The sequence below is a fragment of the Canis aureus genome, chromosome 19 (genome assembly GCF_053574225.1).
Source record: "Canis aureus isolate CA01 chromosome 19, VMU_Caureus_v.1.0, whole genome shotgun sequence".
NCBI lineage: Eukaryota > Metazoa > Chordata > Mammalia > Carnivora > Canidae > Canis > Canis aureus.
Genome location: NC_135629.1, coordinates 6,635,341 through 6,649,871, shown reverse-complemented (window position 1 = coordinate 6,649,871; position 14,531 = coordinate 6,635,341). Strand labels below are relative to the sequence as shown.

Sequence of the window (14,531 nt, the reverse complement as noted above, 5' to 3'; positions counted from 1 at the left end):
CACTGGCCTTGGGGAAACTGCATATTTCCTAATGTGAAAAAAGTGAGGTTTTCAAGATTGATGAGGAATTCAGGGGGGTGTACATAAACATTAGTTCTCTCTAGGACTGTCACCTGGACCTCTCCACACATTTGGGAGCCACTGTGGAGACTGCCTGGAGGAAGCACAAAACAGAGGAATGAGGGGCCCACGCAACCTGGTTTGTGTTCCCACTTTGCTGTTCCCTGGCTATGTGACCTGTGGGGATTCTTCTACGGTGCTGACAGTCCATTTCTTTATCTGTAAAATGGGCATAATATTCTGTTCCTCACAGGCCTGTTATAAAGGTACTAGGAGTGGGGTCTGCCCAGGGGTAGGTGGCCCGTGGGAGCTTTGATGGCTTCCTGGAGGTCCCATGGGGGCCCTCAAAGCCCAGGAAGTTCAGCTGAGGGCCAGGCCCATGGCAAGCACACACTGTCCCACTGAACCTTGCCACTGCCTGCCCAGGGCGGGCTCAGGTATCTGCCCAACCCTCCCTCAGGAGCATGGCCGAGGCAGGGCTCTACACCCACCTGGTCCTCTCCTTTCTCCTATAAGCACACATTTCCCTTCCAGGCCATCTCGGGATAAAGGCTGGAGCCCACAGCAGGTTTTCCCATCAGGCTTTTATTATAAAGAAGGTTCCAGAGCTTCTCAGCCACCCCTCCAGCCCAGCCCCCGCAGGCTCGGAGCCAGTCCCAGTGCTGGCTGGGTCTGCTGCAGGGGGAGCCCGGTCAGCAGTGGAGGGTCGCTTCTGACAGGAACAGAATGGGTGACTTTTTTCAGGGCCTTGAGTCGGGGCGGGGGATTGTCTCTGCCTGTCTCCTGGAACAGTCCTTTCCAGTGTTGTGTTGGGAGCCCCTTGGGACCCCTCCCCGGGTCCTCTGCACAAGCGGCAGCTATTCACAGTTGGCGCGTGATAAGTTTTTTTTTTTTTTTTTTTTTTTTAATATATAAAAGCTTTAAAAAAAAAAAAGTGGTGCTATCTTTAGAAACACTTCCAGCAAGATCAAGTAGCCCAGCTACAGCCTTGGTGCGACTCAGCCCTCTCCCTCCCTCCAGCCTGGCAGCACTCAGCACCTGTCCCCTCGTCCTCCGCCCACCCCAGCTTGTGGGGAAGCCCACGGAGCCTGCCCACGGGCCGTGGGCACTGCCCACTCCACCAGCAGCCGCTCGAGCAACGAACACCTGACGCTGCTTGAAACCGTGAGTCGCCAGGGTTCTCTCGGGGTGAGAAGACGGAGATGACGTTCTGGTGGTTGAAGCAGAAACCAATGGAGGGCTGGTTCCAGGAGGCCTCCCCTCCGCCACATTGATGAGGTAGTGTTTCTGGCTGCGGCCTCTGGGCTGGGGGCTCCTCTGTTTGAGGGCGTTGGGCCATGGGGGGCAGGGCTCTTGGCAGCAGCGGTGGTGGCAGAGCTGGGGGGGCCTCCATCCAGGCTGTGCTTGGGGGGTGGCGGGAGCCTTACCAGGGGGCTGGCTTGGCTTTCAAGTCCCCAACCCAGAGATCAGATCTGGGGGCAGGTGGGAGGGGATGGAGGTGCCCATGGGGGCCAGGGCTGGGGGGCTCCCATGCCTGGGTCAGAGAAGCTCCTCCATTCCCCAGCCCCTCTCCTGAAGCCCATCCTGCTCAGTCATTTCCCAGCCGGAGTCAGAGGCGAGGCACGGCACAGAGTGGCACAGAGTGAAGCTGAGGGCAGTGTCCCTCCCCAGCACGTCTCCCCCAGGCTCAGGCCTCGCTGTAGCACTCGTAGATGTTATCTTCCATCAGGGCTACCACCTGCTCGAACTTGTGCTGCAGCTGGGTCCTCCGAGCAGTGGGGTTTGCCTCCAGGGCAGTCATGATCTGAGGGGGGAGCAAGGGGCAGCTGGGTCACAGCCTGAGGCCCCCACTGTAGAAGGTGGGGACCACCACGCTGCCTGGATTTCTACTGCTGCCAACTGGCCCCCGACAGCGCAAATGTCCTGGGGTGCGGACACCTGAGCATGAACTTCTCCTGGGGTTTTCCTGAGCAGAGGAGGAGGAGGGCAGGGCCGAAAAGGGGGGGGGCACCTCACATCAGGGGTACCCACCTGTGTGCGATACCTCTTGGCGTATTTATAAATCTCAGCCATGGCCACGTTGGTGTTGAACTCGTTCTGGTATTTCTACGGAGAGGAAGGAGGGAGTGGGAGGGGTGGTTAACCTACCCTGCAAGGCCAAGGCCAGCCCCAGCCCCAGCCCAGGGGGTTACACACAAACCCTCAGCTGCCCACAGCCCGCCCCTGGAAGTCCGGTCCCAGCCCCACGCCCACAAGGCCCCTCTGGAGCCGGCCGCACCCGGGACTCCTCTGCCAGGTGCGCGTTCATCTCCTGCTCGCTAAGCGGAGTCATGTCGTGGATCTGCTTGTAGTAGCGCTGCACGATCTTGCGGTACTCGGGAATCTCCTTGGCGTAGAGGAGCTTGTTGGTTGGCGAATCCTGGGCAGAGGGGAGTAGTGGGGATAAGCCGGCGGATGGAGACCAGACGGACTCCTCTGTTTCTGGACAAGCCATGTCCCTACTGCCACACAAACGGCCCCATCACTGCCGTGTGCTGCCCTTCGGCACGGAGCCCCTGCCCTATGTTCTATAGGACTGTAGGGGGATGACCTGAAGGGGGACCTGCTTCCTTTAGGGGGGAAGTACACGGGCTCTGTGCCAGCTCTTAGTTGCACACAGGCTGTTTCATCTACATCCTTGCTTAGGGTTATGCGTCTTGGTGGCTAAGATTGCCGGAAACTTGATTGCTGGCTCAGTGGAATATTTCCCACTGTATGTTTCCAACACCCAAAAGCAAAACGTGCCAAGTGCGCTCCCAGTTCTTTGTCACAGGCATCCTGCCTGCGGAGGCTGGATGTGAGAAGTGATGGCATTCTTTCTCGCGCAGCCCCTGGAAGTCACAGGCTGAAGGCAGGGCGGCGTACCCGCCATCCTCCAGTGCCAGGTCTAATGACACCATCTCATTAAGGTTCACAGCGGCCAGCACTCTTTCATGCCTCCCTGCTCTCGGCCAGGTAGTTCCCGATGCCTGGAATGCTGTTCTCTCTCCTCTCCCTGCTCCAAAGCCAGGGGTCTCAGGGAGGCCCCTCCTGTGTGCAGCTCAGAGGTCACCTGTTCCCCTCTACCCACTCCTCACTCGGTGCCCACGTGGAAGGCCCTCGGCCATCAGGACTGCTGCTCGGAGCCTGGCTGAGTCTCTCATGATGTTGTACCTGACCACGCAGGTTTCCCCCGGGCCTGGCTCTAGGGCCTAAACATGGCAGGGGGTGTGGTGCACACCCGAGACGGGTGCAGACTTTCTGACCACAAGGGCCAGTTTCTGGGCATTTGCCCCAGTTGGAAGGTCCCTGTTCATTCCCTGCCCCCCAAACCCGAGCTCCTTGGTTCCCCTCCCAGAAAGACTCGAGGTGCACGCCCCCTGCCTTGGCCCCCTCTTCCCACCCGGCCGTGGGCAGCCCACCCCGGAGCGGCAGACCTTGCCCAGCTGCAGGTCGGAGATGGAGCAGGCGTCAATGAAAGCCTGAGCGATGACAGAGAGGCAGGCGTCGATGTGGTCCGTCTTGTCGATGTCGAAGACAAACTGGGGGTTTTTCAGGATGTTCACCCAGAACCGGAGAGGAAGGCTGTGGGATGGGGGTGATGGAGGCGCTGTGTGAGGGTGCGGCCGCAAAGGAGGGGGTTGCTGGGTGAGGGGGGTCAAAGAGGAAGGCAGCCAGGCGCCAAGGGCAGGCCGGCTTTACCCCTCAAGGCCAGAGAGGTTTCGACCTAAGACAGAACCTCAGTCTGCTCCTCCACAAACAGGGCTGATGACCATCCCAGCCGGCGAGGGTGGCAGAGGGGCCAAGAGGAGGGTTTGCTGCTTGCAGCGGGGCAGGATGCTCCAGGCAGGCGTTGCAGGGCCAGACTACCTTCAGGCCTTCCCCCAACCCCACACAGCCTTCTGTTCTCACGAGGGAGCCTCCAGCCTGGTCCTGGTTCTCATTAGAGGAACCCACCCCCTCAGCCCCGCCCTGCCGGGCAGCACACGGCTCCTCCTTCCAGCCCTTGCACGGCAGCAGGAAGTCCACCATTAGCGGGGCCACTGAGAAGCCAGAAAGGGCTGCGGGAGGGCGGGGTCTGGATTTTTGGCCTTGGCCTCAGGAGGCCAGAAAGGGTTGGCAATACCCCCAACCCAGGGCCACCCAGTGACTCAGCAGCCCAGAGTGCATGGACACCCCACTCCCCCACCCAGCCAGAGCTCTGAGAAGCCCCTGCAACTGCACAGAAACGTCTAGGCTGTCACTTTTCCTGAGGTTCAGGCTGAAGTTTTCAACAAGTTGTGGGGGCCTGTGACCCCAAAAGCTAAGAAAGACATGCCTCAAAGGAAAGCTATGAACTGGGTAGGGGTGGGTTTGAGCCTGGCTCTGCCACTGCCAAGGGCCGCTTGATCTCGAGCAGGGCCTTCTCTGTGAGCCTCACTGTTCTCATCTGTAAAATGGAGCTGACGGTGCCCGTCCAAGAGGAGTTGAGGAGAGAAGTGATGGTAAGGGCCAAACTTCCACCCTGCTCGCTTTTAGTTAATTCTTACAAGTAAGGTGGATTACTTTGATTATCCTGGTTTTACCGCTGGAAAGACTAAAGCACAGAGAGGTGAAGTCACTTACCCAAGGTCACATGGGTAGGAGGGGGCCAAACAGGGCCGGAACCCTGGCAGCTGGGCTGAGAGACCAGGCTCCAAACTCCTGCACTAGGGCTGCCCACACTGAAGCAAGGAGGCTACACCTCCCTCCCTGCCGGCCCACTGCCCACACGCCATCGGCCCACCAACCTGTTGGTCTTCCAGATGTGCAGAGTATCAGGATCTGAGATCCCCCTCTTCTCCGCCTGCTCCTCCAGGAAGTCAAAGAAGTACTTGACGGCCAGTGGGGGTTTGTCTTCACGGATACTGAGAATAGCCTTGAACAGGTCATCCAGAAACTTCTGCAGCGTGCCCTGCAGAAGAGTCGGGTGGCTGCTATCAGCCCAGCACCACCTGGGGAGGGTGAGTGGGCACCTTTGGTAGCTCCAGGGAGCCTGAAGTGCTTGGGTTGGTGTGTGGGAAAGCCATGTACCATCGGGCTGGTCACCTAACCTCTCTGGGCCGTGATTTTCTCATCTGTGAAATCCTCCTCCCTGGGGAGGGTATTAGAAGGACTTATCCAGATACTGGGGCACAGGGTGGGGAATTGGTAGGGCCGGGTGATGACTGCCACCTGAGCCATTGGGACCTCAGCGACAGCACTGACCCCTCTGGACCTCTGCTGCCCTGTCACAGTGGCTAATACAGAAGCCATCCATCAGGTACCTTTCTTGGCTGAGAGAAAACCCCTCAGGAGCAACACAAAGCCCTGAGCCTCTCTCAGGGGTGCTCATCCAGAGTCACAGGAGAAGAACTCTCGCCCTACACCCAGGCATGTGTGGACAGCTGGCCCACTGATGGGGCGAAGTGGCCAGGCCCACCTTGGTGGACAGCAGGCGAGTCAGGTAGATCTCTGGTAGCACCTTCTTGCGGTGGCTCTGCCGGTGGGACTTCTTGGGCTCTGCTAACTCGTCTGTGGGCAACACCTGGGAGGCCAGAGCGCTGGTCAGTCTGGCGCCCAGCACCATCCTTGGCCGTCCTGTGGGAGGTCCTGTCCCGCAACCCGCAGGTACCTGGTGCTTGGCGGGGCACAAGGGACCCATCCCTGCTCCCCAACCCCCGGCCTTTCCCCAGCCTGGCAGTACTCTCCCCAGAGGCCCAGGGTGGCAGGAAGCCAAGTCCATACCCAGTGAGGGTGGGCACCCCCAGGGCCAGAGGCCGGGCACTTACCAGATGGAAATACTTCTCTGTGTCCAAGTCTTTCACTGTGAGAGGGAAAACACAATAAATAAACAAGAGAGAGGAGGGGGTGGAGAGAGAGAAAAACAGGAATGGAGACAGAAATGAAAGAGAGAGAGAGAGAGAGATCCAAAGCAATACTGGAAGAAAGTGAGCGTGAGAGATAGAGACAGAGACAGAGGTAAGAGAGATCCAGAGAGACACACAGAGAACAAGCCCGAGACAAAAAGGCACACAAATGAGACGCACACAAGGAGAAAGGAGAAACAGTCAACAGACAGACATGGCGGAGACCCCACAGGGGCACAGCGTGGCTGCCCTCACCCCTCCACTGCCCAGACCAGAGCTCCTGCCAGCCCAGACCTCAGAAGCTGCAGGAAGACACCCGAGATCCTGCTGCTGACCTTAGCAGGGGACCCTGAGACCAAAGGAGCCTTGGACCCCATGCCTGGCAGCTGGAAAGCTAGGTCTGCGAGCCTGAGGGTATGGATGGGGGTGGAATTGAGGCAGGGACACAGCCCAAAACCCAGATGGGCATGCCGCCTCCCCCTCCAGCCTGGCTGCTGCCCAGACCTCTTGAAACCACATCCCGCCCTCTTGGGGCCTCTCTCTGGCTGCCCGCAGGATCCCAGCGTGAGGAGGCCTGGCGGCCCAAACAGGACTGGGGCAGAGGGGGCCTGGCCCAGTCCTCGCTCCGCCCAAGGAGGCCACAGCCCGGCCCAGCCCTGCCTCTTGGCTTCCCTACTAGGGCTGCTAGGAAGGGGCCGAAGCCTGGCCTGACCCCCTCCCCACATCCACCGGTGCTACCTCGGCCCAGTGTGTTGTCCTTCTTGTCTGTGAGACTCATGGCCAGGGAGGCACCTTCAGGGATCTGACAGGAGGGGAGAGGCTGAGGTCAGAGGTCAGAGGTCAGGGAGGGCAGAGGTGGGAGTGGGGTGGGCTGGGGATCCTACCTTGTAGTGGGCCAGCGTGTTGAGCTTCTTGCGGCCGTCCTCGACTACTGAGGTGTCATCCAGATCCCGGAGGATATAGCTTTGCGTGCTTGAGGCAAACCACTCTGGGGGCAGAGAACAGGGTTCAGGGGCGGGGAGCTGGCTGGAGGAGGCAGCACCAGCCCAGGCCGCACAGGGAGAGGCGTCTGGCTCCCTCTGTGGAATCTAGGGCAAGCCATGGCTCTCTCTGAGCCTTATTTTTTAAAATGCAAAGGAGGAAAGAGATTCAGAGGAGAGAGTACATGGGCACAGAGCAGGAGGTCTGGCCATGTCTCCAACCTTGAGGCTATTACTTTACTATCGCTGATGAAATAAGAAAAGGTAGCATGTGTGAAAGGGATCACAGACCTTCCATGACTCCCACTGTCCTGAGGTACTGACTGCCCTTCCAGGTTCTGGGTGACTGAATACCTGCCCCACCTCATCTCACAGCCTATCCCGGCCCCTGCGTGCCAGACCCAGGGAGCTCCCTGCTATGAATAGACAGTCACTGAACCCATCTATCCTCACAATCTGGTGCCTGGAATGGGGCCTACAATCAAAGAATGAATGGCAGATTTTGGCCCAACCGAAACTCCTATGCATCCTTCAAAACCCACTCCAACTTCACCTCCTCGAGCAAGCTTTCCCTGAATACTTTTTGCTGTTATCTGCAGCTGGCTCACACTGCAGTACCCATCTCCCCACCAGAACAGGAGCTCCTTGGTGATGGGCACCTTGTCTGATCGTCTCTGTGTCCCCAGGGCCACAATTAATGTACATTAACTGAGTGAAAGGCACATGCAACCAAAGCAGGCGACAGTTCCCACTGGAGTAGCCCAATGCCGAGGCCCTGCCCACCGAGGTCAACGTCCTCCGCACGTGGCCACTGAGAGTAGGGCACATTCTTGCAGAAGGCTTCCAGAATCTTCTCTTTCACCTGTGTCAGCGTGTCTGTGTCCATGGCCCGCACACTCAGCGAGTCCATGCCACAGCCCTGGAAGGACACATTCAGGTTCTGCAAGAGAGGAGGAGACAGTCAGCAAGTCCCTCCCATCATTACCCTGGGCCTAGGCGGTGGGGTCATGATTCAGGTCAGGGCGTTCCTGGTCAGCCTGGGAGACGGCTCCCACCCTGCTGCCAAGCTGCCCTGACCCAGCCCGGCTCACCCGGGGCTTGGCCTCGATGTTCTCCCGCAGCAGCCACTCCTCGTTGAGCGTGTAGCGGGCCTTGCCCGTGATGGCGTCAATGGAACCCTTGTTGATCTGCTGCTTGATGGCGCACAGAAGCAGGAAGAACGGCTCCCCCACTGTTTCCTGGGGGGCACAGGGCTGTGAGGGGCTGAGGCCCAGCCTGCCTGGCCCAGCCCCCACCCGCCTCCATATCCAGCCCCCAAGCCTTTGGCCATGCCGTGGCCCCATCCGGAACACTTCACCAGCCCCTTCCACCAACACTTCCATGGCTGCCTGGGTTGTTACCCCTTTTGGATCCTGGTGCCATCCTCCTGTCTCCCCCTGCCTCCTGTCCCCCACTCCTGGTGTCTCCATAGACTCTGAGGTGGAAAATGCTTGGCTGTGGGCAGGTACATGCATTTGGTCATCCCAGCAACTCTTTCCAGTATGGGATGTCATCCTCACTGCTGAGGCTCAGAGAGGACAATCAACCTGCCCAGGGTCACTGAGTGGGGAAGTAGCAGGGCTAGACTTGAACCCTGGATGAGCCGGCTGCCAAGCCCATGACTCTGCTAAGCTGCCCAGGGTGAGTTTAGAATACAGAATGTCTCAAATCACAGGCTGGGGAGCGTAAAGCATCTTGGGCCAGGTGGGCCTCATACCCCTGCCCTCCTATGAGCCCTCAGACCTGAGCTTAGGGTCACCCCCTCCAGGAAGCCACCTTGAACCCTCCACCCAGGCCCAAGGCCTCAGCAGTTGAGCTCCACTGCGTGGCATTTATTGCTCTGTATGTTAATTGCTATTTCCACATCTGTCTCCTCTAAGCCTGGGGGAATCTTAAGGGCTGAGACTGGGCCTCGTTTATCGTCTGAACCCAGAGCCATGGTCCAAAGGCACACAGGGGAGGGTTTGATGACTAAGAAAACCATCTGGAACAAACTTCTTGACACAGCCTCTGTTCTGCCCTGAGCTTGCTCTGAGCCCTTACGGGAAGCCAGGCCTTCTCTGAGCTGTGTCTTGGACCCCACAGGCCTGTCCCTGCTCCCTGAGCCCCTTCCCTCATCTGCATGAAGGGTATGATGACTCCTCCTGACAGAGCTGGCATGAGGGTGAAACAGAGTCAGATACGTGATGCTTGTCATGAGGAAGGCCTGGGAGGTGGCAGGCCCTACTGTGTTACCCGCAGACAGCTGTACATGCAGATGGACATCCAGTTGGTGAGCATCTTCTCAACCACAGACTCCGTACGCCGCAGCATGAGCTTCGGGTTCTTGGCGGCCGAGGCATCGATGAGGTCCACCAGCAGCTCCTTCATGATGCCCGTGTAGTACTCGAGCTTGCCGTGGAGCGCGATGGTCAGCAGGGAGGCCAGGCTGCACCTGTGGGTGGGTGCGTGGCCTCAGCAGCAGCTGTACCTCAGGGCCCTGGGATGTGAGGAGCATGTGTATGGGGCTCCACTGCTGCCTTGTGGACCTGGTGACCCCAGGTATGCCTGTGTGGCTGGTGCCTGGCAGATGGGTGAGAGTGCAGCTCAAACCCACCTGGACAAAGGGCCAACTTCTTGAACATTCCAGCAACCACCATGTCCCTGAGCCCATAGCTTGGGCATCCAGGCCCAGGAATGGAAAGCACGTGGGGGCCTGGTGCTGGGTGGATGCCTACTGCCTGGCAGGCAAGGTGATTTGCAAACTGCCCAGCCTTGGGTCTGGCCAGGCCAAGCCAGGACAGGCTGTGTGGCCCCTGTCCCTCTCCCAGAGCCTCGCAGCCTGACCTGTCACGCACTGCAAAGTCTTTCTGCTGCTCCAGCGCATGCACAAAGACAATGAGGAAGTGCTTGTTGTTGAGCAACGAGGAAAACAGGCTGATCCCCTCTTCCATGTTGGGCCGGCAGCTCTCCGGGATCTGTGGAAGTAATCGGTGCAGTGCACAGGGGTCTGGTACCTCTGCCTGGCCTGGAAGGCAGGACTTATAATGCCCTGAATGGCTCTTCGAATGCCTCCTGGGATGGGAATCTCACCACCTTTCATGGCAGATGTCTCTTAACTCCCAACTGGGAATCATGGCTCAGTTGAGTTGAAAAGTGGGCCTCGAAAAAGGTTAAGGGTGTCTGGAGGTAACCCAGAGTCCCTGTGTGTAGGACCCTCTTGCTTGCCATTCTGGAGGCAGCAGGTAGAATGGAATGTCCAGAAAGACCCAATCCTCTCGTCTCCCTGCCTCTCTTGGGGTCAGCACTTATAACACCCTGAATGGCCACTTGAGTGCCTCTTGGGATGGAGGACTTACTGTCTTCCAATAACTGATCCCTCTCAACTTCCCGTGATTAGGATCAATGGGCCAGATGAGGGATGGGGTGGCTCTGAGCCCTGTGTGTACATGCACACACGTGCACAGGATACTCACCTTCCACTCTCCCAGCAGTGGGTGGGTCTCCTGCACCGGGCAGCTGCCCTGGGAGTTGAGGGTCTGGGAGGGCAGTACATAACGTTCTTCATAGAGGGATGAACACTGTAGGGGTAGACCACCCCCCGGCATCTCAGCAGGGCTGCGGTCTCCCCTGACTGGCATGCAAGGGCCGCTCAACAAGTGCAAAGGGATACCTTGTAAAGGAAGAAGAGGCAGGAGACCATGCCCAGGGGCCTTAAGGGCCCAGAGAAGCAAGGAGGGGTGGCCCAAGGGGCTTGGGGTGGGGGAGGAAAGGAAGGAGCAGGACCTCCCAATACAAGGTGTGGCAATGCAAGAGCACACAAGGCTTATGAGGAAGCAGAAGCAGCTCAGTGTGGAATGGGAGAGAGAGCAGAGAGGCCAGCAGGGACCACGGTATGGCCTTGCTTGGGCTGCTGCATGGTGAACAGTGTGGACAGGGCAAAAGGCAGGGCACTGGCTGCCAGCAGGAATGCTCTGGCCAGGCCAGGGAAGATGGGGCCAGGGGAGTAGCCCCTGGAACACAAAGATGGATGGGAGGCTTGAGGTAGAGTCCAATGGGTAGGAGGAGGGGATGTAGAAGCCTGTCTGGGAAGGGACCCAGGGCTGAGAGAGGCTGGCGGAGCACTGGGCGCCTAGGAAAGCCTGGGCCACCTCTGCTCGCCACCTCAGTAAGGAAAGAGGCAGGCCCTACACCCCGGGAGAAGACTGGGGCCAGCAGCCGGCTTCTGTATGGACAGCTAGACATCAAATGAACAGAGAAAAGTGAGGGGAGAAACTAGGCGCCTTCCCTCCGCAGGCGAGGGCAGGTGGCCAAGGCTGCCGTGGGAGCGCATGGAGGTTAGGCACTGCTCCAGGGGCCCATGTGGGGCCCTCTAAGGCAGCAGGGCCCAGAAGGAGGTCAAGGAGCCCCTGAGGTGGCTGGCAAGGTGCAGGCTGACCTTAGGGAAGAAGGTGCGTGTCACAAAGTGCTTATACTCCAGGAAGGGGATGCCCTGGCTGCGGTTCAGCTCCTTGGTCAGATCAGTCATGTCTGTCTGCAGCTCGGCAAAGCCTGGGGGGTTGGCAGGGAGCTGTGAGGACATCTCGAACCCATTCCCCAGATGGCAGAGCCAAGGTCCACAGCCCCGCGTGGTCCCCAACCCGCTACCTTTACGGATTTCCTCTCGGATCTGAGATTCCATCTCCTCCATCTGCAGCAGAGTCTTCTGCCAGTAGCGCTCAGCACGGCGGCTCTTAGTACAGAAGACAAACAGGGCTGCAGGCAGTAGAGAGGCAGGTCAGGCCTGGACAGCCCCTTGGAAAACATCTGTTGGCACGTGGCAGTGCACAGGGGCCGGGGCTGGAGGGAGAGGTCCTACTAGCTTCCTCTCCAGCTCCCCTGGGCAGGGTGTGGGGAGGTGGATGGGTGCCCTTCACCTGCAGCCCTCCCCTCCCTGGTGCGCTAAAAACTCCTACAGGGTAAAGGGTCGGGGAACACCCAGGAAAACAATTCTGATATCCTATTCTCCTAAAAAGAAGTGTGTGTGTGTTTTAAAATAGTGGTAAGCATTATAAAATAAATATAGTGGGCCAAACACCTTATAAAGCAAGGATAAAGGATAAGACAAAAGTAGTAAAATTAATTAAAATATGATAATTAGTTAAGAGATACATAAAATAAACATGTAAACTGTGTCATCAAAAAATATAAGATGGGGTGGAGGGTGTCTGGATCTACATTTAAGCGTCCAGTTCTTGGTTCAGCTCAGGTCATGATCTCAGGGTCATGAGATTAAGACCTGTGTCAGGCTCCACATGTATTGTGGAGTCTGCTTGAGATTCTCTCTCCCTCTCTTGCTCTCTCTCTCTCTCTCTCTCTCTCTAAAATAAGTAAATAAATTTATACACACACACACACACACATATATAATGGAGCGGAATAAAAATATGAAGCTCTGGAATGTATTCAAAATTAACTTACTATCAACTTAAAAGAGACTGTTATATATATAAGGTATTATATGTGAACCTTACAGTAACCACAAAGAAAAAACATAAAATACACAAAAGAAAAGAAACAAAAAAAAAAAGAAAGAAAGAAAGAAATCTAAACATACCACTAATGAAAACTATCAACACATAAGGGAAGAGAGAAAGAGAAGAAAGAAACAGAAAGTACAAAAACAGAAAACAACTAATAAAATGGCAGTTAAGTACACACCTATCAATAATTACTTTAAATATAACTAGACTGAATTCTCCAGTCAAAAGACATAGAGTGGATAAGTGGATTAAAAAAAAAAAAAAAAGGACCCATCTATATGCTGCCTACAAGTGACTCACTTGACATCTAAGGTCACACACAGACTGGAAGTGAGGGGATGGAAAAGCATGTTTCATACAAATGAAAATGCAAAGAAAGCTGGGATAGCAATCCTTACATCAGATAAAATAGACTTTAAAACAAAGACTGTAATAGACAAAGAAGGACACTACATAATGATAAAGGGGTCAATCTAACAAGAGAATATAACATTTGTAAAGATGCACTGAACAGAGGAGTACCTAAACATACAAGGCAAATATTAACAGGCCTGAAGGGAGAAATAGACAGCAACATAGTAATAGTAGGGGACTTTAACACCCTACTTGTATCAATGGATAGATCACCCAGACAGAAAATCAAGAAAACATCATCCTTAAATGACACATTGGACCAGATGAACTTAACAGATACAGACAGAACATTACATCCCCAAACAGCAAAATACATATTCTTTTCAAGTACACGGGGGACATTCTCCAGCTTAGTTCATGTATTAGGCCACAAAACAAGTATCAATAAATTTAAGAACACTGGAATAATATCAAACATCTTTTCTGACTACAACAGCATGAAACTAGAAATTAATTCCAAGAAGAAAATGGGAAAAGACACAAACACATAGAGGCTAAACAACATGCTACTGAAACTAATGGGTAAATGAAGATATCAAAGAGCAAATAAACACAAATATAGAGACAAATGAAAATGAAAAAAAAATAACAGTCTGAAATCTTGGGACACAGAATAAAACACTCTAAGAGAGAATTTTATGGTGATACAGGCCTACAAGAAAAGTTTCAAATGATCTAACTTTAAAGGAACTAGAAAAAAGAAGAACAAAACTCAAAGTTAGTAGAAGGAAAGAAATAAAGATCAGAGCGGAAATAAATGAAATAAACTAAAAAAACAAAACAAAACAAAACAAAACAAAAAACAGTAGAAAAGATCAGTGAAGCCAAGAGCTGGTTCTCTGAAAAGAAACAAAGTCGAGGGATCCCTGGGTGGCGCAGCGGTTTAGCACCTGCCTTTGGCCCAGGGCGTGATCCTGGAGACCCGGGATCGAATTCCACGTCGGGCTCCCGGTGCATGGAGCCTGCTTCTCCCTCTGCCTATGTCTCTGCCTCTCTCTCTCTCTCTCTGTGTGTGACTATCATAAATCAATAAAAATTAAAAAAAAAAACAAAAAACCAAAGTCGTGGGGTAGCCCCGGTGGCGCAGCGGTTTAGCGCCTGCAGCCCAGGGCGTGATCCTGAAGACCCGGGATCGAATCCCACGTCAGGCTCTCTGCATGGGGCCTGCTTCTCCCTCTGCCTGTGTCTCTGTCTCTGTCTCTCTCTCTGTGTGTCTCTATGAATGAATAAGTTTAAAAAAAAATCTTAAAAAAAAAAGAAACTAAGTCGACAAACCTTTAGTCAGACTCATTAAGGAAAAAAAGAGAGGACTGAATTGAATCAGAAATGAAAATGGAGAAATTGTAACTGATACCACAGAAATACAAAAGATAAGAGAATACTATATAGTTATACACCAACAAGTTGGAGAATCTGGAAAAAATGGTCAAATTCCTAGAAATATACAATCTTTTAATCATGAAATAGAAAATCTAATTAGACTGACTACTAGTCATGAAATTAGGTCAGTAATCAAAAAACTCCTCCCAAAACAAAAGTCCAGGTCCAAATGGCTTTACAGGTGAATTCTACCAAACATTTAAAGAAGAGTTAATACTTATCCTCTTGATATAATTCCAAACAGTTGAAGAGGAAAGAACACTTCCAAACTC

General features: G+C 54.6%; 1 protein-coding gene across 1 annotated transcript in view; it reads right to left on the bottom strand.

Annotated features, from left to right (window-relative positions):
• Positions 1-628: 628 nt before the first annotated feature.
• PLXND1 (plexin D1) overlaps positions 629-14,531 on the bottom strand; it is a 55,673-nt gene continuing 41,770 nt past the window's right edge. The window contains exons 21-36 of the mRNA XM_077857742.1: positions 11,591-11,698; positions 11,382-11,494; positions 10,420-10,524; positions 9,791-9,921; positions 9,200-9,398; positions 8,017-8,163; positions 7,709-7,865; positions 6,830-6,933; positions 6,684-6,747; positions 5,868-5,902; positions 5,519-5,623; positions 4,848-5,011; positions 3,516-3,663; positions 2,339-2,479; positions 2,092-2,166; positions 629-1,864 (exon numbers count right to left, since the gene is read on the bottom strand). Coding sequence (XP_077713868.1) covers positions 1,748-1,864; positions 2,092-2,166; positions 2,339-2,479; positions 3,516-3,663; positions 4,848-5,011; positions 5,519-5,623; positions 5,868-5,902; positions 6,684-6,747; positions 6,830-6,933; positions 7,709-7,865; positions 8,017-8,163; positions 9,200-9,398; positions 9,791-9,921; positions 10,420-10,524; positions 11,382-11,494; positions 11,591-11,698 — 1,913 coding nt within the window. The 3' untranslated portion in view covers positions 629-1,747. The remainder of the gene's footprint in view (positions 1,865-2,091; positions 2,167-2,338; positions 2,480-3,515; positions 3,664-4,847; positions 5,012-5,518; positions 5,624-5,867; positions 5,903-6,683; positions 6,748-6,829; positions 6,934-7,708; positions 7,866-8,016; positions 8,164-9,199; positions 9,399-9,790; positions 9,922-10,419; positions 10,525-11,381; positions 11,495-11,590; positions 11,699-14,531) is intronic.